At 36.3% G+C, this 24,209-nt stretch overlaps 1 protein-coding gene across 8 annotated transcripts in view; it reads right to left on the bottom strand.

Moving 5' to 3' along the window:
* Window positions 1-24,209, bottom strand: part of CNKSR2 (connector enhancer of kinase suppressor of Ras 2) — a 292,101-nt gene that overhangs the window by 36,361 nt on the left and 231,531 nt on the right. For all 8 annotated transcript variants that reach the window (XR_004271141.1, XR_004271142.1, XR_004271143.1 and 5 more), the window contains 3 exons: window positions 12,981-13,048; window positions 7,715-7,815; window positions 4,953-5,541 (listed from right to left, as the gene is read on the bottom strand). Coding sequence is in view for 4 of the 8 variants with exons in the window: in XM_032286106.1 (XP_032141997.1) it covers window positions 4,953-5,541; window positions 7,715-7,815; window positions 12,981-13,048 (758 nt within the window). In the remaining 4 variants the exon portion in view is untranslated. The remainder of the gene's footprint in view (window positions 1-4,952; window positions 5,542-7,714; window positions 7,816-12,980; window positions 13,049-24,209) is intronic.

Raw genomic sequence — 24,209 nt, 5'->3', positions numbered from 1 at the left:
CAAAAGTGACATAGTTAAGGTTCTCTGCCATTCTTTCTCTGACTTTATCATGTCTTTTTATTCACATTGCATATATCCTTTTCCATCTACTGCCTTTAGACATGAACTATAATTTCAGATATTAATGATTATGCTCTTTTAAATTCTTTGTGTGTGTACATAATGTATCTTGATAATAAAAAAAAGTGAGAGGTATTGCAATATTTTTCTTTATTTTCAACTTGTTCCTTTTCTTCCTTCAACAGAATTTCATATTCTGGGAATATCTTCTTTTCCACATATCTCCTACCTTAATGTTCTAAAAATTAAATTCTTGGCCTTTAGAAAATGTTCAGGAAATTAAGCTAGGACCCTTAAAATGACTGACAAGAACTAATGTATCTTCTATTCTATATTTGTAGTCATAATCTAGCCTTTATGCCCCAATAATTTAAGATATTAGGCTACTGAGTGGCATATTCTCCACAGCTCCTAAGTTATTAATAGATTACAAAGAATGTTAGATTTTTATTTATTTATTCTGTAAATTTTAATCTATTTATTTATTTAATTTGTTTATTTATAGAGTGGGTTATGAGACTGGCTAATTTTTGTATTTTTTTTTTTTTTGAGTAAGAGTCTTGATCTGTCTTCTAGGCTGCAGTGCAGTGGCACGATCTCGGCTCACTGCAACCTCTACCTCCCGGGTTCAAGCAATTCTCCTGTCTCAGCCACTTCAGTACCTGGGATTACAGGTACATGCCACCATGCCTGGCTAATTTTTGTATTTTTCTTAGAGACAGGGTTTTACCATATTGGCCAGGCTGGTCTCCAACTCCTGATCTCAAGTGATCCACCACCTTGGCCTCCCAAAGTGCTGGGATTACAGGTGTGAGCCACCACACTCAGTCTAGATTTTTAAAAGTAACCTTAAAGTACATTTCTCAGCAGATCTCATTTTGAAAGTGTCAATAATATTTTAGCCTGATAATCTAATGTGTCCAGTGGCTTCAAGGTAATAGATTGTATTCCCCCTTAAAAGACCTAGGTTTTGCTTTAGATTTCTAAGACCAAGCTAAATATATGTGTTAATTAAGTGATAATACTGGTAGGTAATCTTGAAGACAATGATAAAGGACATTATGACTTCACTGAGTAAATGAAGGCATGAAGCGTATGTCCAGGAGAGTTCCCTTATAATTGCTAAGGGGAAAATCCCTAGGATTAAGGGACAATGTTTTTGAAAACCTCATCTGAATTGGCTAGTACATACGGCAAAGGAAAGAGAGATTTTCTAAGCTGACTTCAAGCTGTATTAACCAAAATACTATTTTAATGTTATGGCAGATTATTTCTGAATGAAGTGTATCTTCATATTTTGTCCCATACTTTCATGATTTGTATTTCTTTAAAGTTGCATAGAATAATATAATTTATAATTTAATTTAGCTGATGTCTTATAAGGTCCATACCTAGTAAGATTTGAAACTGCTAATTGGGATAATAGAAAGTCACTTGTCTTTTCTCAAATGTCAGTGAAGTAGGTCAAGATAATTAATATGCAAGATGACTTCTCAGTCAAAGGAAAACAAGACAGGTCTCATTTGTGTACTTTTAGTACCATCCATTTCAGACTAAAATGAGTTCAGCCTAAGAAAATCACAGTATGACTCAGTTAAATAATTGAATTTCAAAATAAGGCAAAAGGTAGTTCAACCATGAGAACACAAATTGAAGTCTGTTCTAAGGAAGGCTAAATATACGCTTCATAAGCAGGGCCAAATTCTACATGCATAAGGAAAATGAAAAACAGCTAAGGCATGGATTTAGGTATATCTTGCTTCTTAGATTGCTCTGTAAGCTCATAAACACTATATAACATATATCGTAATATAAGGTAAGGTAAAACATAAACCATAAGAAAGAGATTTGATTGATGACATAATTCTTCACCATTAAAGCATATGACAGACTACATTTTCATGTTTTCTTCCATTATTTCTTTTGCTCACTTGCCTTATACTTTCTATTTTTAATTTATTGATAAACTGAGAAAAATGTTTAGAACCAGACATTAAACTTATTTCCTTTGCAGTTCTGTACTTGATTACTACAAACTCATGTCAGGAGGTCAAACTGAATGCTGGCCTGGAGTGGGACAGTTAGTAAAACACTGCTGTTAGACTTTGATTTTTACAAGCACAGGTTGCCTGCTGAACTGTGTGGCAGCACAGTGAACACTCTGTGTTGGAGGACATGTACAGGAGGCTAAGGCTGATGTAATGGCCACAGCTTTGTTCCTGTGTATAATTTTTGCTCTGTTGACATAACATCAACCAGCTTGATTTGAACAAGCAGCCTGAGTACTTACTCCTAATGTTCAATCCAAGGAAGCTATGAACGTGACATCCCATAACTAGACCTTAAAGATTATTTTGAAAACACTGGTTTTTAAAGCTGATATTTCCTAAATAAGATGTTAATCAAATTGCACACTCCTAAATATTAGAAATAGCAATGCAGAAAACCATCATTAGAACAAACATACATTTCATTGAATAATAAGCATCTTCAGGCAAGTATGAAATGCACTATTCTGTTATGAACAGTTTGAAGTACACTGACAAATTAAGTGGCAAGATTTATGGAAAAATACCCAGAAAGAAATGGGGCCTGGAAGATAGGGCAAGGCCACCTTCAGTGAAGTAGATCTGACTGAAATAGCATGAAATGTCCCACAATATTGAACCATAAAGACAAAGAGTACAATACCAAATTTACTGACACACTTACTAGGTCTGTTCTGTCTTATAACATTCTACAGTCTATTGAAAAAGATGGAAAGTACTGAATAACTACTCACTTAACTCATCTGAAATGTGAAGAAAGAAACCCAACCAACTTAGGAGTGCATCTATTTGGCTAAAAAATCTGATCTACTGAACAACAAAAAAGGAACTCTAGAAAAAAAAATAAAGCTATCTAACTAGAAGTGCTCTGTGGACTACTGGAAACCTGAAGAATGAGCAAGCACGGTGCCATATTTTCCCTTCATGTCTTAGGACACACTTGCTCCTTTCTAGTGTTCCCTTACACAATGACCAGGATGAACTGTTAAGTGCCCAGCTTATTCAAAACAAGACAACATTTGTGACTTAACCTGTAGGAATGACGAAATGTTTTCTGAACAGAATTCTCTATTTCAGAGGGCTGTGCCTAATTTCAACACAGTTTATCTTAAAATGGCTGAGATAAAGTGTTTTATCCAATATGTTTGTAAAAGAATAAATAAGCCTGACATATTTAGTCACAGCATTTGTGTAGCAGCTGAATGACAGTAGAAATGAAGTTTCTATCTTTAGTTAAATTTTAGAATTTATTAATTTTGGTAATCTTTAGAATATTAAACATTGTTATTATGCTTGCCAGAGCTCCTACAGAGGCCTAACATGGCTCCTAAATATTTCTTCCATAAGAATCTTCCACAAACTCTGATAGATGTGAATGTTGAAAGGGCTTGGCAAGTAATGAATGGTAATTACTTTTCCTACACTAACAGCATACCTTTTATAATGTTTCTCATGGAGATTATGGCTAAAATATACTTCACATGGAAACTTCCCCAGCATATGAATTTTATTACAAACAATTCTTATATTTTGTTGGTAGAAGAGATAATATTAAATAATGCAATGAAGATCCATACCATAAGGAAGGTCCACTATATTTTCTTGTCAATAATTTCCAAAGAGACTATCATTTTAAATGAGCCAAGCTTGACATGAACATGGGGCTCCTGACCTGTTGGTAACCTGTGAACTTTGAGATATTTTTTCCAGTTGTGATGAAGAACTTACACTAATATATCCTGTAATTAAAGTCCCATATATTTATAAAATGGGCTGAAGGCTACATTCTGCTTTCATCTTTTAAAAAGAGAAGTCTATCGCCCTAGGGGTACCAAACAAGTAACTGATTTCATCACCATTGGCTCAGGTTATATCTGCATTAATTGACCCACACTGCATTTTGAATAAAGAGATGTGAACAGTTTTATACTATTTCTTCTATATATTTTGTTTTGTGCATTTTATGTTCAGACTTATAGCTAAACCTAGATTTTCTTTCTTACCAAAATAACTAAGTTGTAGCCTTTCCCTTAAACCAGCTTGGGTTTCTGGACTGATGTGTCACATTAGTAATAAATAGATGCTTGGTATGGCATGTTGAATAAAGAACTTAATAACTAGTGAAGATATTCTTAATGTCAACAAGGCAGAGGGTTACTTTATTGACTTGTCTCTTAAGAGCTGACTCACACAAAATGAGCTTTGCAATCAACATACATACCAAGAAAGTAGATGGATGCTTTTGGAAAACTGGTTTCTAGAAACAAGTTCAGCTATTTCGAGTAGAAAGAAACGCTATGTGGAATCTCTCCTTGGAAAAATTATCTTTTGGATTTTTCCTTTAAATGTTCTGACAATAAAAAAGGAAGATAAATATGTATATGTATAGACGTGAGTGATTGAGTGAGTGTGTGCATGTGTGTGTCCATTTATTCAACCAAGGCTCTGCTAACAACCTGCCTGAAACATTTATAGTTTCTTAACCCAACTCAGGGGACAACTGTGGGCCAATCAGATGGTGCATGCCAGTGAGAATAAAGTGGGTAAGAGAAGGAAGAAAAAAAAAAAAACCACCATTAACCTTAAAAGGCAAATGGATAGTTGGAGAAAAAAATTATTTGCTCCAGCTGTGGGTATCTTGGGACATAAGCTTCATTACTCATCATGTTTTCCCAAGTTACTGAAGTTCTGAAAGTAGGACACCAAGAGAGACCTAATTTACTATATAGCCATACCATTATTTTAAGAAAAAAGGGAAGCAAAATTCTACTTTCTTCAAATAAGAAGTTTGAAAAGATTAGGCCTTTGTGTACACAAGCTAAGAATCTCCAGAAACATACTTACTTTTTTCTCCTATGTTTTCCCCTGCTGCCTCCCCTTCCTCCTCCTCCTCCTCCTCCTCCTCCTCCTCTTCCTCCTCCTCCTCCTCCTCCTCCTCTTCCTCTTCCTCCACCTCTGGGGGTTGCACGTCATCCTGTGGGTCACAGGCACTAACTGGAGCATTCAGGCAGCAATGGTTGAACCCGCTATCTCGAGGCAGAGTAAAACTTCGAGGCTTGCCCCCATTTCCATTTAGCACTTGCATCCTCTCACTCTCAGCTAACGGGTATGGCCCATAGTGATCCTGCAGGTGGCACTTCTGAGTTGGCAGGGTGGACTGCCGCCTGTGCTCTGGGGAGATGGCCGCAGAGTCAGAGAAGACAGAATCCTCCAGAGGCAGAGTCTGAAGATAGTGTAAGCCTGAACTTGTCAGTGGTGTCTCAATTAAATCCTGCCAGGAGCGGCGCTGACTGGCTGTCTTGCGAATGGGAGACACTGCACTGCTCCCAGTTACTTCCTGGCGAAACTCCTCATGAGAAGACTGAGACTGAGAAGTCTCCGTGGAGGAAAGTCGGCTATGTTTTGCTTCCACATAAGGACTGGCACAACTCATCTGTAGAAAGGAGCCCCTGATTAGTCTCTTGACAAAATAAAAGACCACTTCTATTTCAAGGAACACATTTGGTTTCCACCAGGTAATATTTAAGTAGATGAACTCTTAGGTAGTCAATTTAATGACTAGGCAAATTTGCAGACAACTCAAAGTTAGTCCCCAGCTTACATTGTAAGAGACAGAGACATGAATATATTGAAATGCGGCTATACCAAGCTCTCGTGAAAAATCTGACATATTAATGCAAAATTTTACAACAATGAAAGTATGAGAAAATGTTAGTGCTTTCATAAGAAATATTCAGCCACTACAAAAATCTCAAAGTTTAAAAACTCTACACATTTTGAGATCCTGAATAAGTATTGTTCCTGGATTCATATTCCTGATTTCATATAGCTTGGAGTTGGAGACAAGGAGAGAGTCTTGAATATGAGAACAAGTTACCTATAAACAGACAGAACCCTTCCTTATCTTTATAGGTGAACTTCTGGTCCTATGGGTGCCAGATAAAAGCTGTATGATGATTTTACTTTCCATGGGTTTAAAAATGTTAGGCAGGATGAGATTATACCTTGCTGGGGATTACCATTAGCCTTGGGCACAGATACTGCAGGGCACATAAATATAAGTGAAAATGGAATATTTTTATCCCTGGAATTTAAAGTTTGGGACTATATGTTATAGCACAAAGTACAACCAGAAAAAGGACTGGCATCAAGTGAACACTGTAAAATAGTTGCAGGCACCTCTACTGCCACAAGCCTTACTCTAGCTCTTGGGACTAACAAGCACAGCAGCCCAGGCCGAGCCTGATTTGTGAAATGTGATCATCACAAACCAGGCTGAGGTGGCAGCCAGGACACGCTTGACTGAGGCGAAGGTGCATGAAATTCCTCCTGGTAAAGGAGGAGAAGTTACTTGTCATCCTCTGTGGGCAGTCAGTTACCTTCCCATATGTTAATATGAATAGTTTTCTTCTTGAAATTCACAAATTGCCATGTTTAAGGAGCTGTTCAGTGAAGATGCTGTTTCCTATCCTTCCTCTTTTATAGATATTTTAAATAAATTATTCAAATCCTGATGTTTTAGAAAAAGAGGGAAAATATAAATTATTACCCTGGAGTAATACTGAGATGGAATTAGGTTGGCTATTGTCACTGAAATCTAGCTTCTATTTCCTATGTGGAAGACTTAGTCCCAAGATAGGCAGAATTGATTGTGATGGTAACGTGACCATGGAATATTATTATTATTATTATTATTATTATTTTGACACATAGTCTCACTCTGTCGCCCAGGCTGGAGTGCAGTGGCATGCTCTCGTCTCACTGCAACCTCCACCTCCTGAGTTCAAGTGATTCTTGTGCCTCAGCCTCCCGAGTAGCTGGGATTACAGGTGCCTGCCACCATACCTGGCTAATTTTTGTATTTTAATAGAGTCGGGGTTTCACCATGTTGGTCGGACTGCTCTCGAACTCCTAACCTCAAGTGATCCACCTGCCTTGGCCTCCCAAAGTGCTGGGATTAGAGACGTGAGCTACAGTGCCCAGCCTGACCATGAAATATTATTGTCTAAACTGGAACACTACTGAGACACTCTTGGTAATTCTGATAGGAAAGGGAAATAAAGTGGGATAGTTCCAAGTAAACTAACTGTTTACCCTATTGAAAGATCAAAGTACAGTCTAGACACAGAGTAATTTAAAGAGATTTGTCTGACACACCATATGAACATATACATTAAACCAGATCCCATGGCTGCTGAGAAAGCTACCTTCAAAACATCTTCAATATAGATAATTACTTTTTATAAGTTCATTTTAAAGGACATAGGAATAAATTTTATTAATGTGGAATACATAAGGTCCTTTTCTTAGAAAAGGATATTGTTGTTGATTATCTCCATGAGGGCTACCTTAACACAAGTAGTATATTTTGTTAATAAAACTGACGACATACTTATTCTGCCTGGAATCTGTATTGACTGTTTCTCCTGCTTAAATATTCTTTGTATGCTTAAAAAATTTTCCTTACTGATTTTAGACTCCCGGTTTTCTTTTCCACCAAGAAACCTAAAGTTTGATATGCAATCTACTACATATGTTTTTAACACAGAAAAGGATGTTTCAGGTCACAGAAGCTGGTGGAAGTAATATTCTTGTTGCTAACTTACCGAGGGAGGTCGTGGGTATGTATCGTATGGGGGTGGAGGGCTATCTTGTTTTGGCGTTGAAGGAGTATCTGCTTCTTCCTTGTCACTTTCACTCCAGTAATCTGAAAAATTCATAGACATGGATACATCAACATTCTACTAAGTGTTTCTAGTCATATTTTCATGAACATGAATTAACATTTAAGAAATTTAAATTCTGTCCCTACATCATTTCCCCGGCACTACCTTACCCCTGGTCTACCAACTTTTATTTTCAGTTGAGTTTTGAGGAGAAAGTAAGTATATAATCACCTAATTTTAACTTTCTTTTAAAGCAAGCAGTTACATGCAGCCATAATTTTAGAAAGTTAAGAAAAACATATTGCATAAGCCCAATCAGGTTTAGGGTACCTCAGATTTCAGATCCAATTATTCTGAAGCTTCAATTAATGAATGATATCATATGATGCCTCTTAAAGGTATATCATTTTATCCTAAAGATACTCAAAGAAAAGCAATACATACATTGCTGTAGATCTCTACAGATATAAACAGCTAAAAAAATAATGCTCTCAATTATCTTCTCTGGCTTCAGTTCAGTGATTATCTAACAATCACTGTTTCCAGACTCATGCTGACATGAATCTCTATAACACCATACTCCCACCTCTCCTTGGAAACACGTGGCAAACTCTGGTTCTTGCCAAATGCAAAAGGGCAAATCTGCTGATGTGGGCTGCAAGTTCCAAACTTCCAGAACTACCTAAAAGGGTAGTAAATGTAAGCAGCCAGGCAAAGTGACTTAGCAGACCTCAGGCAGGAGGGAGGGGAAAGAACTCTGAGAGATAAGTTCAGATTACTAGAGTATGTCAAATGCAGCAAAAGGGCCAATAATTGGAATCTGTTCCATTAATATCCCAACTACCCTGTAACTGCTGGGTTTATTCTTTATATGATTTACAAGAAAAAACCTGAAGTATTATCCATCAATTTCAGATTATAAGAGAAAACATGTTAAAACAAAAGTCTCATTATTCTTATGAAAATTTAAATCCCAAAAGAACCATCATAAGGCTTAACCAATATTCAGATTTAGGTGAACAATCATGGCACGTATATTTACAGGAAGCTCTCTCCACCCATGAATTCCCATCTTGTAATATTTTTATACGGTTTTCTTGCAGTGTGATTAATATTACTGATAATTACAGCTAACATACATTAAGAAATTACTATATATCAAATAGAAAGTAATAGAGCTGGGATTTGAACTAAGAAACTGCCATACCCTAAAGCTCTGGAGACTAAGTTGCTGGGACTCTTTTAGGATAGCAGGATAATTTGATGTGAAGTATATTGATGATTATTTTATCCACCTATTTCTTCCTGCATATACCTATGGCTACTGTGAACATAAATTCTTCAACAACAGAAGTTGGAAATAAAATACATTTTCAATTATATTCTAGGCCTCAAAATACAAAGACTCTGCAAATTCTATTGCTGTTTTAATTATTTCCTTTGAGTAAAAGATAAGCAAAGACTATTTAATCTTAATTTGATATCTTTTTTTTTCCATTGGTTCATGCCAATGATAGCCAGTATAACAAATCTTCCCTCAAATATGAGTTGGCACCGTTGCCCAAAAATGGACCGAGCAAATGCTGGTGGAAAACACATTAACTATATAGTCAGACAAGTGTAGGTTCAAATCTTAGCTAGACCACATCTTGGTACTTTTGTGGTAGTTATTTAACCTCTCTGAGTCTGTTTTGTTATCTGTAAAAGGGATCTAATAATAACCGCCTTTCAGAGTTGTGTGTGTGTGGGCACTAAATAAGGTAACATGTTTTCAAGTGCCTTGTATCTAGATAGCACTCAATAAATATTAGAACCCCTTATCTTCTTGGGTGTATTTGTAGTAGCATGCCAAGAGAGTGTGACTCAGACCACATAGGCGATAAATGCCTGGTATTCATCTTCTTAGACATAAAGTTTTTCTTGTAGCAAGGCCCAGCAATAAAAAGTAAAATCTGGAGCCCTGGGGCCTGGGTTGGACAGCTTTGTGAGAGCTTGAAATACTAATAGGAAATCACTCTGTAGGTAAATGGAATAAACAAACCACCCCTGCGAACCAAAGATCACCCTGCCGGTATTCTTCCCACTATTTCCAGGAACTGTAGCACCTGTGTACCTTTCCATTATTTCCAGAAACTGTGGCACCTGTACAGAGTATCTCCTTGACGTTTGCACTGATACCTTCAAGGTGTTAATACCTCAAGTGGTCCTTATTAGCACACTGAGAAGGAGATGATCATGATTTCATCAATGGTTCCATAGCTGTTACCACAAGTGACAAATTTTGGGAGGCTGCCTCTCTACTTTTTCCTTCCAGTTAAATTAGGAAGAATTTTAATCCCACTGTTCGATGGAATTCTTGGTTTATTAAAAAGCATTGTCAATCCAGAGTTTTCTTGGGTTGCCTAAGAAAAGGGTGAAATACTACTTTGCAAATTAATTTTGTTTTCTTACACTAAGCTGTGTGTCTTTGAGAGAGCAATGACAGAGAAGAGGCTACACAGAAATTTTAATTAGGCTCTTTTGGGTTTGTGTGGAAAATTAGAGACACACTGTTGCTTAGAGGATGAAAACTAGTCTGATTTTTATTCTAATGGTAAATTAATTTTTTTTAGTTCTCTATATAGCACAAATTAAATGGATACTTTTAACGTCCCTTGCAATGATACACAATTTTATAAGTAATCATGAAAAAACTGCCATCACTAGAAGAGAAAATTTTCTACTTTACTTTCTCATGCTGATACAAAAGGATAATTTGAAAAAATGACTTTTTTATTTAGAACTGTCAAAGAAATACAATATATTTCATTCATTTTTTGTGTGATTAAGTCTTTAAAAAGACCTTATATGTGATTGAAAATAATGTCATGGATGTCTGTTTTGAAGCTGGAAAAAAATATAAAAATGATCAGCAGACAATTAGACAAATTGTTATCTTGGCTGAATTTAGTGTAACCCTGTTTTCTGTAAGTACAACAATGGACACTGAAAGAGAACCCCACATCTTTTACTGTAACTAAAGATAGCAATTCACTAAATTTTTATTTAAATCAATCAAAGAGTCACTTCTAAGCTGTATTGGTTATTTAGATGGAAACAGTATCTGGCAGCTATGTCCCTGCATCTTGGAGAAACATTCCCAATCCTTAAAGAGCCATATTTTGTATTAAGCTTAACTTCATTACTTAGAATGGTACTCAAGATATAACTCTACAGAACTGTGGAGTAGACATGTGCATCTAGTAGTTTTCTATATGGAATACCATGCAACCTAATCATGCAGGAGGTAGGAAGTCTAATATGTTTCTGACCTATGCTAAAGTGTCCGAGGAACATGCATCCTATGTGGAAATCAAAATTATTTCAGAGATTCTGGTTGTATTGCATTAGCAAGATTCTTGTTGTATTAAAGTGTAACTACTAGCTTCTGCCTCTGATTTTCTACTTACATGATAGACCAGTACATCATGAATCTACAGACTTAATACTTTTTGGAACCCATATGTCCAATATAACTATATAACTTATCAGATATTTCATCCATAATAAAATTTGGCTATATAATACCAAGTAAAAGGAAATTCACTAAAATCAAGACCAAGCTCAGGTTCATAGTAATGCTAAGTAATAAAATACAGAAGTTAAGCTTAAGATCCAAGCTTCCTTATATTTATACAAATTGATTCAAAGATTCATAACAGTACAATGCCCACACTTCTAATTCTTGTGTCTTTAACAAATCAGAAAAAAAAATTTATAAACACTTTTAGAGAACCGTTTTATTCCTTTTAAAGAAATTTGAAAAGGAAGACTAATTTTTTTTCAGTACTCTTACCAAGAATTTAGGCCTATGCAACATATAGTTTCTACTGTAAAGCCTGCAAAGCCCAAAATACTATTAGGTTCTTTACAGAAAAAATTTACTAATCTGTACCTAAACATTTGCTGACATACTGGTTTTGGGATCAGGTTGTCTTCTTTAGATTTTTAAAAACTTTAGTTTTCAGATGTTTTTAAAAAAGAGTTGGCTGAAGGCCAGGCATGAGGGCTCATGCCTGTAATCCCAGCACTTTGGGAGATGGGTAGATTGCTTGAGCCCAGGGGTTCGGGACCAGCATAGGCAACATGACAAAAACCCGTCTCTACAAAAAACAACAAGTAAAAACAAAAACCAAAATTAGTCAGGTGTGGTGGTGTGAGCCTGTGATCCCAGCTACTCAGGAGGCTGAGGTGGGAGGATCGTTGAGCCTGGGAGGTCGAGGCTGCAGTGAGCCAAGATCATGCCACTGCACTTCAGGCTGGCCATCGGAGTGAGACCCTATCTCTAAACAAAACAAGAAACAAACAAGCAAAAAAGACTTGGCTGAGATTTTACTCTAAGTCTAAAAGAAAACAGAAGGCTTTTAGAATCTTGACATCAATAAACTGGTTATGACCAGTTTATTGTGAAGAGACAACTATGAATAGGTTTGTGTTTATGTGTGTGTCAATCTATGGATTATTTTAACAGATAATTTCAAAAACCTATTTATGCTTCCAAGGGATGTACGACAAACACCCTTTGGGAAATGTGAAGCCACCTCAGAACGATGACCACAGTTTTTGTTCTTAAGATTTCAATTCTACATAATAATGTTGTGTTTCATAAATCTGAGGTCGATACCAAGGCAAATTCCATATGATCACAGAGTTACAAAGTAACAGAGCTGAAGAACCATAACATTGTTTCATAAATCTGAGGTCCACACCAAGGCAAATTCCAAAAGATCACAGAATTACGAAGTAACAGAGCTGAAGAACATAACCAAATGAGAAAATTTATGAAAGAAAAGATCATTCATCTCATTTCTTTGTAAAAAAGGCCACTTAAATGTCTACAAAACTGCTAAATAGTAAAAATTGCTACTGCTAAGGATCTGGACTTGGTTCAACCAGAATTTTTCCATTTTTAAGATTTTGTTTCTTCGTAGGAAAAAGATAGGAGGAGGGGGTAACGAATATGAGAGAACTCCACATTAGCTGCTCCAAAAATTTGAGCGTTCAGTCCCTATCTATTCAAGTTGTTAAACCTCACTTAAGTGCCCAGAAGAGAAATAACCACAAATTGGCATATGCATTTTCTCTTAAGTGATAGCAATGAATCTCTGTATAGGATTACTACAGGAAAAAAGTATAATATAATTCTTTTTAAAAAGTATTCCTTTACCTTGTTCTTGCTTAATCCTCTCTCTTTCTGCATAACCTGCAGTCAGCATATTAATTCTGTTAAGCCACCTGAAAAAAACAAATATAATCAATAACATTGTAACCTAACTTCTTATATTTTACTTCCTAGAAACATACATTTTAAAATGTCTAAGAATATATGGAATAATCCTACATATAAGATGTGTTCTTTGTAAGTACTGATGCATGGAATCTTTAATGAGATACAATTTGCCATAGTACAAATTTCTCCATACCAAAGATTCTATTTCACTAGAAAAGTCTTGGGCAAAGTGGTTAATATCTGTAACATAAAGAGTTTGGAGTTGACCAAAGCCATATTAATTCTATGGTTCCAAATGTAGAAGTACTCCAAATATTTCTGCTGTTCTGTTTCTTCAGAACAAATGCTCCTTTAGAGATACTTAAACAGTATCAGGTTTAATTTATCCTGATGAGAAAAAAAAGTTATGGCCCTTGCCCGTCAAAATAATAGTTTTATTGTGAAATAATAGTTTTGATTAAGCTTGTTTAACAATCTAACAGGAAATACGTCTTGGAGTACTTCAGACACTTGTCTCTAAATACAAGAGTATGGGGTTTTCCAAAGACACAACAAACATATACAATTTTAACATCTGTTTAGATCTTGAAAATGTATTTTCATGAATAATAGTAAGTTAAAAATAAATCTCAATTCTTTCCTCTTTCCGTAGTGCTGCTATTGCCAATGCAGGGACTGCCTAAAGCAAAGCACAGTTTTAACATCTTTCTTTTATCCCACCAGGGCTCTCCTTGTGTTAATTTTTTCTTTTCATCTAAAAATCTTTTTATTGATACTTGCCTTGAAGGTTTTTTTTTTTTAAATTTATTTATTTTACTTTAGGTGCATACTATATCTGGCATTTCTCCCCATGGTGTCCCTCAGATTATCAAATCACATGTCTTAAACAACATGAAAATTTCCCTTTGGTCAATGCTGAGCCATAATCCATATACCTTCCCAAATCAGAAACTGAGGAAAAAACTACCTTTCAAGCTAGCTTGAATATGTCCAGAATCACTAGTATGGCTAATGTCATTAAGTTGTGGAATAATCTGATCTAGATATATTTTTAAGAAAAATTTGTGGTTGATAACTTTTTCTCCTAAGATCTTTATCTTCTCTGTCAAGTGGAAGATCACATTGTTTGAAGTGACTCATGTATTTCATCATTTATGCCAAGTGGTGTTAACTGTGCATCAAATACTTAGAATATCTTGAAAAGTGAGTAAAGTTGTGTCTCTAACACACAAAATCGCATCTATGGAAACTTAAGCTTTAATTGTAAGAAGAGGTCAATTAAAGCCTAACTTTATTTTAGCAAAACCTATAATGTAATTATCATCTCAGGTACATTTGGGAAGTGAAGAAAGGACTGAAGTAGAACTGGAATAAAATAAAGATTATCAAATGAATTCAGTAGCATTATATATATATGCACAGACACAATCCAGAAAATTATAAACTATAAATCAAGAAGTAAACTTCATGACAATATTTTAAAAATGACTCTAATCATTAGTAAAAGTTCAAAGTTAAAATTTAGTCTTAGTTGATTTGCAGTGAAAAGGGGGTTAAATTTGTACTACAAGGCAAATCTTACCACTCTTGGGGAAGACTGGCCTGGTGCTTTTGGGTGAAAATGATGATAATACCACGAATGAAAAATTACTGAATTTTAATCCAGTGCCTTGTATTTACTACTTGAAAAATATCAATGAAATTTCATTTTATCAGAAATGTGAAGAACAATGAGGTCCTTATGAAGTAAATCAGGAAACTAAAACTAAAATTTTGTTAATTAAAGAGAAATTGTTTAGAAAGTGTGTGGATATACCAGGCCACTGCACAGAGCCACAAGAGACTAAATACTAAACAACTGTTGGTATATCGTGGATAAACTTATCCTTTAGGCTTCAACTAGAAGATACTTACTGATTTACTTGCTACGGTATGATTTGGTATTTTAGGTTATTATGAAAGCAGACACATATGCATTAACCGATTCAAGCAATACTTATTAAGAGCCTATATGTGCCAGGTACCTTGGATACAGAGACAAAACAAAGTGCCTGCCTTCATGATTCCCATATCTTTGTGAGGGAGACAAACAATAAACAGGGATACAAATAAACATATGTGAAATAGTAGCAAATGCTATTTAAACACAAACAAGCAAGCAAGAAAGAAAATTAGAATGTCAAAGACGCTGGGGATGAGGGAAGGCTACTTTAGGTCAGATGATCAGAGATACAATATTGAATTTAGAATCTGTTCAACAGAACAGATTTTATGAGGAAGTTCTTTAATAACAGGTCTAAATTCAGTACCTTACCATATCACCAATGCTTTAAAATAGGAAAATATAAGTAAGGGGATATTGAGCCTATAGCAAACATTCAAAGGAGATATTCACAACTGACAAAGAATAATGTGTTTAGAGGGAAATAAAAGAACCATGGGAGAAATGTATAAATAATAATTACCAAATAGGAATTGGTGGGTCATCAAAATTACAAGAACATATGTATTGACATGGTAAGGAATATACAGGCCAAACAAATTCAGTAAATAAGTCTTCAGAATACTTGAGTAACATGATATTTTGTTTTATCCCATAGATTTTACAAAGACCAGAAAAAAATTCATTTTTTAATGTTTCAATACTTATTTCTGATGAAACAGATGAATAGTAGTGGGGTGTCTAAAAGTGTTTTTGCAAATTACCTCACAATAAAACTTATTGCTTCTCAAAATAGAAGATGATCCTTTTAATATTCTATGTGTGTGTATTTGTATGCACATATATGCACATTTACTGTGTGTATATATGTGTATATAATTTTACAGAAGAAAATTAAATGTAAGGATTACTTTTTAACACCAATTACTAGGTCCTGTCACCACCATCATTACATTTGTCTTTTTAAATGAGTAACAGAAAAATATATTTCTCTGAAACATGGTGTATTTTCATAAGAAGTAGATATAACATTTAAAAAATATGAAATAATCACATAAATTATATATTTATAATAATTACTTTTATAAATATAAAATCTTTTGAAGACTTAGACATGCTTTTAAAAGATTACATATAGAACAAACCAACATCCAGATCATCTTGCTGTTATGTAACAATCAAGTGACTTGACAAAGCTGTAGGTGGGTGTTTCTTCCCATCATTAATCCTCTGAATATTTTTAGCACTGACTCTTTCCGCATTCTATTAACAAGCAATTAAAAAAATCTTCCCATTGAAAGTAGACATGAGGAATAAGGTTATTTTTTAGAAAGGAAAATGGAGTGCAATACAATAAAACTCCATTTTAATTTTATTTTTTTGCCTTTAATTTTGAAGAAAAAATATTTTATTCAAATTGCATATGTTACCAAAATTAGAGCTGCTCTATTTGAATCTCACATTTGTCTACATACTAGTCATTTAGATTTAAATTTTGTCCTAGTTTGCATTCATAGTTTTTTTTTAAAAATATTTTATAGCATTTCAGGTTTTGGGGTACATGTCAAGAACATACAGGATTGTTGCATAGTTACATACATGGCAATGTGGTTTGCTGCCTTCCTACCCATCACCTATATCTGGCATTTCTCCCCATGTTATCCCTCTCCAACTCCCCACCCCCTGCTGTCCCTTCCCTAGTTCACCCCGACAGACCTCAGTGTGTGATGCTCCCCTCCCTGTATCCATGTGTTCTCATTGTTCAACACTCGCCTATGAGTGAGAACATGCGGTGTTTGATTTTCTGCTCTTGTGTCAGTTTGTTGAGAATGATGGTTTCCAGGTTCATCCATGTCCCTACAAAGGACACAAACTAGTCGTTTTTTATGGCTGCATAGTATTCCAGGGGGTATATGTGCCACATTTTCCCTGTCCAGTCTATCATTGATGGGCATTTGGGTTGGTTCCAAGTCTTTGCTATTGTAAATAGTGCTGCAATGAACATTCGTGTGCATGTGTCCTTATAACAGAATGATTTACAATCCTTTGGATATATACCCAGTAATAGGATTGCTGAGTCAAAAGGAATTTCTATTTCTAGGTCCTTGAGGAATTGCCACACTGTCTTCCAGAATGGTTGAACTAATTTACACTCCCACCAACAGTGCAAAAGTGTTCCTATTTCTCCACATCCTCTCCAGCAACTATTGTCTCCAGATTTTTTAATGATTGTCACTCTAGCTGACATGAGATGGTATCTCAATGCAGTTTTGATTTGCATTTCTCTAATGACCTGTGATGATGAGCATTTTTTCATATGTTTGTTGGCCTCATATATGTCTTCTTTTGAAAAGTGTCTCTTCATATCCTTGGCCCAGTTTTTAATGGGTTTGTTTGTTTGTTTTCTTGTAAATCTGTTTTAGTACTTTGTAGATTCTGGATATTAGCCCTTTGACAGATGGGTAGATTGTAAACATTTTTTCCCATTCTGTTGGTTGCCAGTTCACTCTAATGATTGTTTCTTTTGCTGTACAGAAGCTCTGGAGTTTAATTAGATCCCATTTGTCTATTTTGGCTTTTGTTGCCAATGCTTTTGGTGTTTTAGTCATGAAGTCCTTGCCTATGCCTATGTCTTGAATGCTTTTGCCTAGGTTTTTTTCTAGGATTTTTATGGTGTTAGGTTTTATGTTTAAGTCTTTAATCATAAAGATGTAGTTAATTTTAGTGTAAATTGTCAAGAAGGGGTCCAGTTTCTGCTTTCTGCACATGGCTAGCCAGTTTTCCCAAGACCATTTATTAAACAGGGAATCCTTTCCCCATTGCTTTTGTCAGGTTTGTCAAAGATCAGACGGTTGTAGATGTGTGGCATTGCCTCCGAGGCCTCTGTTCCATTCCATTGGTCTATATCTCTGTTTTGGTACCAGTACCATGCTGTTTTGATTACTGTAGCCTTGTAGTATAGTTTCAAGTCAGGTAGCAAGATGCTTCCAGCTTTGTTCTTTTTGCTTAGAATTGTCTTGGCTCTATGGGCTCTGTTTTGGTTCCATATGAAGTTTAAGGTGGTTTTTTCCAGATATGTGAAGAAGGTCATTGGTAGATTGATGGGGATAGCATTGAATCTATAAACTATTTTGGGCAGTATGGCCATTTTCAGAATATTGATTCTTCCTAACCATGAGCATGGAATATTTCTCCATCTGTTTGTGTCCTCTCTTATATTTTCTTGAGCAGTGCTTTGTAGTTCTCCTTGAAGAGGTCTTTTACATCCTTTGTTAGTTGTATTCCTAAGTATTTTATTATCTTTGTAGCAATTATGAGTGGCAGTTGATTCTTGATTTGGTTCTCTTTAAGTCTGTTATTGGTGTATAGGAATGCTTGTGATTTTTGCACATCGATTTTATCTGAGACTTTGCTGAAGTTGCTTATCAGTTTCAGAAGATTTTGGGCTGAGAAAATGGGGTCTTCTAAATATACAATCATTTCGTCTGCAAATAGAGACAGTTTGACTTCCTCCTTTCCTAATTGAATATGCTTTGTTTCTTTTTCTTGCCTGATTGCTCTGGCTAGAACTTCCAATACTATATTGAATAGGAGTGGTGAGAGAGGGCATCCTTATCGAGTGCCAGATTTCAAAGGAAATGCTTCTAGTTTTTGCTCATTCAGTATGATACTGGCTGTGGGTTTGTCATAAATAGTTTTTGTTATTTTGAGATACGTTTTGTCAATACCAGTTTATTGAGAGTTTTTAGCATAAAGCACTGTTGAACTTTGTCAAAGGCCTTCTCTGCATCTATTGAGATAATCATGTGGTTTTTGTCTTTGGTTCTGTTTATGTGGTGAATTACATTTACAGACTTGCGTATGTTGAACCAGCCTTGCATCACCGGGATGAAGTCTAATTGATTGTGATGGATAAGCTTTTTGATGTGCTGTTGCAATTGGTTTGCCAGTATTTTATTGAAGATTTTTGCATCTATGTTAATCATGGATATTGGCCTGAAGTTTTCTTTTTTTGTTGAGTCTCTGCCGGGTTTTGGTATCAGGATGATGTTGGTCTCATAAAATGATTTGGGAAGGATTCCCTCTCTTTTGATTGTTTGGAATAGTTTCATAAGGAATGGTACCAGCTTCTCTTTGTATGTCTGGTAGAATTCAGCGGTGAATCCATCTGGACCTGGGCTTTTTTTGGGTGGTATGCTCTTAATTGCTGCCTCAACTTCTGCCCTTGTTATTGGTATATTCAGGGTTTTGGCTTCTTCCTGGTTTAGGCTTGGAAGGATGCAAGTGTCCAGGAATTTATCCATTTCTTCCAGGTTTATTGGTTTATGTGCATAGAGTTGCTTGTAGTAATCTCTGATGGTGGTATTTCTGTAGAATCTGTGGTGATATCCCCTTTATCATTTTTTTATTGCATCTATTTTATTATTGTCTCTTTTCTTTTTTATTAATCTGGCTAGTGGTCTATTTTGATGATCTTTTCAAAAAAGCAGCTCCTGAATTTATTGATTTTTTGAAGGGTTTCTTGAGTCTCTATCTCCTTCAGTTCTGCTCTGATGTTAGTTATTACTTGTCTTCTGCTAGGTTTTGAGTATTTTTTATCTTGTTCCTTTAGCTCTTTCAATTTTGACGATACGGTGTCAATTTTACATCTTTCCTTGCTTCTCATTTGGGCATTTATTGCTATATATTTTCCTCTAGACACTGCTTTAAATGTGTACCAGAGATTCTGGTATGTTGTGTCTTCATTCTTGTTGGTTTCGAAGAACATCTTTATTTCTGCCTTCATTTCACTGTTTATCCAGTGAACATTCAAAAGCCAGTTGTTCAGTTTCCATGAAGTTGTGTGGTTCTGAGTTAGTTTCTGAGTTCTGAATTCTACCTTGATTGCACTGTGGTCTGAGAGACTGTTTGTTATGACTTCCATTCTTTTGAGTTTGCTGAGGAGTGATTTACTTCCAATTATGCGGTCAATTTTAGAGTAGGTGTGGTGTGGTGCTGAGAAGAATGTATATTCTGTGGATTTGGGGTGGACAGTTCTGTAAATGTCTATTAGGTTTGCCTGGTCCAGGTGTAAGTTCAAGTCCTGGATATCCTTGTTAATTTTCTGTCTTCTTGATCTATCTAATATTGACAGTGGAGTATTAAATTCTCCCACTGTTATTGTGTGGGAGTCTAAGTCTCTTTGTAAGTCATTAAGAACTTGCTTTATGTATCTGGGTGCTCCTGCATTGGGTGCATATATATTTAGGATGTTACCTCTTCTTGTTGCATTGATCCTTTTACCATTATGTAATGTCCTTCTTTGTCTCTTTTGTTCTTTGTTGGTTTAAAGTCTATTTTATCAGAGACTAGGATTACAACTGCTGCTTTTTTTTTGCTCTCCATTTGCTTGGTAAATCTTCCTCCATCCCTTTATTTTGAGCCTATGTGTATCCTTGCATGTGAGATGGGTTTCCTGGATACAGTACACTGATGGGGTTTGACTTTTTAACCAATTTGCCAGTCTGTGTCTTTTGATTGGGGCATTTAGCCCATTTACATTTAAGGTTAATATTGTTATGTGTGAATTTGATCCTGCCATTTCGATGCTAGCTGGTTGTTTTGCCCATTAGTTGATGCAGTTTCTTCATTGTGCTGATGCTCTTTAACATTTGGTATGTTTTTGGAGTGGCTGGTACTGGTTGTTCCCTTCTGTTTAGTGCTTCTTTCCAGAGCTCTTGTAAAGTAGGCCTGGTGGTGATGAAATCTCTGAGCAATTGCTTGTCTGTAAAGGATTTTATTTCTCCTTTGCTTATGAAAGTTAGTTTGGCTGGATATGAAACTCTAGGTTGAAAGTTGTTTTCTTTAAGGATGTTGAATATTGGTCCCCACTGTCTTCTGGCTTGTAGGGTTTCTGCTGAGAGGCCCGCTGTGAGTCTGATGGGCTTCCCTTTGTGGGTAACCTGACCTTTCTCTCTGGCTGTCCTTAGCATTTTTGCCTCATTTCAACCCTGGTGAATCTGATAATTATGTGCCTTGGGGTTGCTCTTCTTGAGGAATATCTTTGTGTTGTTCTCTGTATTTCCTGGACTTGAATGGTGGCCTGCCTTGCTAGGTTGGGGAAGCTCTCCTGGACAATATCCTGAAGTGTATTTTCCAGCTTGGATTCATTCTCTCCATCGCATTCAGGTACACCTATCAAATATAGATTAGGTCTTTTCACATAGTCCCATATTTCTTGGAGGCTTTGTTTGTTTCTTTTTATTCTTTTTTCTCTAATCTTCCCTTCTCATTTTATTTCATTGAGTTGATCTTCAATCTCTGATATCCTTTCTTTTGCTTAGTCAATTCGGCTATTGAAACTTGTGTATGCTTTGTAAAGTTCTCGTGATGTGTTTCTCAGCTCCATCAATTCATTTATATTCCTCTCTAAGCTGTTTATTCTTGCTAGCATTTCGTCAAACCTTTTTTCAAGGTTCTTAGTTTCTTTGCATTGGGTTAGAACATGCTCTTTAGCTCAGAGAAGTTTCTTATTACCCACCTTCTGAAGCCTGTTTCTGTCAATTCATTAGACTCATTCTCCATCCAGTCTTGTTTCCTTGCTGGTGAGGAGTTGTGATCCCTTGCAGGAGGAGAGGTGTTCTGGTTTTGGGTGTTTTCATCCTTTTTACGCTGGTTTCTTCCCATCTTTGTGGATTTATCTCCTTGTGGTCTTTGTAGTTGGTGACTTTCAGATGTGGTCTCTGAGTGGACGTCCTCTTTGTTGTTCATGATGAAGTTATTTCTTTCTGTTTCTTAGTTTTCCTTCTAACAGTCAGGCCCCTCTGCTATAGGACTGCTGGAGGTCCACTCCAGATCCTGCTTGCCTGGGGATTACATGCAGTGGCTGCAGAACAGTAAAGGTTGTTGGCAGTTTCTTCTTCTGCTATCTTTGTCCCAGAAGGATACCCGCCAGATGTCAGCCTGAGCTCTCCTTTACGAGGTGACTCTTTGGATATACGAGGGTCAGGGAGCTGCTTCAGGTGACAGTCTGTCCTTTATAGGAGGTCAAGTGCTGAGCTGTGAGTTCAATTTTTCTGTTCAGAGCAGCTGGGCAGGTATGTTTAAGTCTGCTGCAGCAGAGCTCATAACCGCCTTTTTTTCCCAGGTGCTCTGTCCTGGGAAGGTGGGGCTTTATTTATAAGTTTCTGTCATGTTGCTGCCTTTTTTCAGAGATGCCCTGCCCAGCAAGGAGGTAGCCTAGTCACAGTCTGCTAGCAGAGGTGTTGCTGAGCTGCTGTGGTCTCTGCGCAGCTGCTGTGTGAACTTCCTTGCAGTTTTTTTTTTTATAGGGGTATAGTTAGAACTGCCTCTGTAATGGCGGTCTGCTTCTGTAATGGCGGACTGCCTTGGTAATGATGGACTGCCTTGGTAATGATGGACTGCCTTGGTAGTGGTGGACTGCCTCGGTAATGGCAGATGCCCTTCCCCCACAGAGCTTGACTGTCCCAGGTCCAGCTGTGCTTGCTGTGAAACTCTCAATCCAGAGCGTTTCAGATTGCTAGTCTTTGTGAGGGTGGGACCGGCGGAGTCAGATCACCTGGCTCCTTGTTTCAGTCCCCTTTTTTTTCAGTTGCATGGGTGACTCTGTCTCCTAGGCATTCCAGTCACCAGTTGAAAAGGCGCCCGTATTTGTGTGAGTTTTTGTGTGGACACCCACTGTGCTGGCTGAAACAGCTGTGCTGGGGGCTCGTGGTGCTTTTCTGCCTGGGAATCTCCTGGCCTGGCTCCCTGTTTCAGTTCTCTTTTTTTTCAGTTGAATGGGTGACTCTGTCTCCCAGGTGTTCCAGTCGCCAGTTGAAAAGGCGCCCGTATTTGTGTGAGTTTTTGTGTGGAGACCCGCTGTGCTGGCTGAAACAGCCGGGCTGGGGGCTCATGGTGCTTTTCTGCTGGGAATCTCCTGGTCTGTGGGCAGTAAAAATTTGTTTGTAAATGTGGTAATCAGTCACCCTCTGCGTTTTCACTGGGAACTGCAATCCAGAGCTGTTCCTATTCGGCCTTCTTGGATTGTCTCCCTCCATTTTAATTAAATTTAAAAAACAATTCAGTATTTCAGAACAATTAAAATCTTAATGTTGTAGTGCACCATGACAGGCTTTACCTAAAACAGTGCTTTTAAATGTATAATGTAAACATGCCCTTTTTTATGTTTCACTTTCTTTCTTTGACTTATTGCTTAGAAAACCAACAAAATGAGCCACATAAAACTGGTTTAGTGTTTGCGATACCCCAAATCAGATACATCCACAAAATATTAAGAAGGAGCAGTGACATCAGCATCCTTTTGAAGCTATTGCTAACTTGGAGTGGGTAATGAAGGCAAAGAAGGATTTTATAGTTCATAAAAATCTACTTTTAAACAGGCAACTTCTAAGCTTAAAAAGATCCCAATTAGCATGTAACATGAATGTTTACATTGTGTGAATTCTTGGAGTTGGCTAGATTCTAGTAGGTCCATCTCATAAGATAGTATATGCTCATGTATACCAATTAATTTCAGTTTGGTCATGATGAAAATCCTTCATATTTATCCCAAGGGCATTGATTTTAACATATGTTAAAATGGATAGTAAGTACTAGAAAAGTGGAAATATAAAATAATTAAAACACAAAATGGAGTATCACACCTCTCCCTCTCCATGTACATGAGAACAAGGAGAAAAAACTATTTAAATTTAGCCTGGTGTGAAATTTCAAGAATGACAAGTTATATGAATTTAGAGAAGATTTTGGAAACTATATTAAAGGCTCAGTTCCCTTATTAGTAATAAAAGATTTAATCAAGTTTCTCAACACTTTCTTTGCCATTTCCTTGTATTCATATCTTTGGTTTGAAAAAAAAAAAAAACATGCTTGTACTCCCAAGTGTCAAAGAAGAAGATTATTTATAAAAGGACATTAAGTGTTCATTTAGTATGTTCAAGCAAATTTATGCAGCTACATAATTTTGTGCTTAAAAATGCCTACGTACAATTGTTTTAGAGATACACAAAGAAAGGTAAATGTAGTTAGAACCCAAAGTATATAAAAGAAATATGTATTAATTGTAAACATTTACATAGCACTTATAACTTAGTAGGCACTGTTCTAAGTTCTTTATGTATGCTTATTTACTCCTTATAAAAGTCTTACTGATAGGGGTCATTATTATTTTCACTTTATAAAAGGGTCAATACCTCAGCATAGAGAGGTTAAGTTTCTTGCCC

This window comes from Sapajus apella, unplaced genomic scaffold (genome assembly GCF_009761245.1).
Source record: "Sapajus apella isolate SASKATOON/1434 unplaced genomic scaffold, GSC_monkey_1.0 scaffold17, whole genome shotgun sequence".
Lineage (NCBI taxonomy): Eukaryota > Metazoa > Chordata > Mammalia > Primates > Cebidae > Sapajus > Sapajus apella.
Note: the sequence above shows the minus strand (reverse complement) of the source record. Positions and strands in the feature narration are given on the sequence as shown.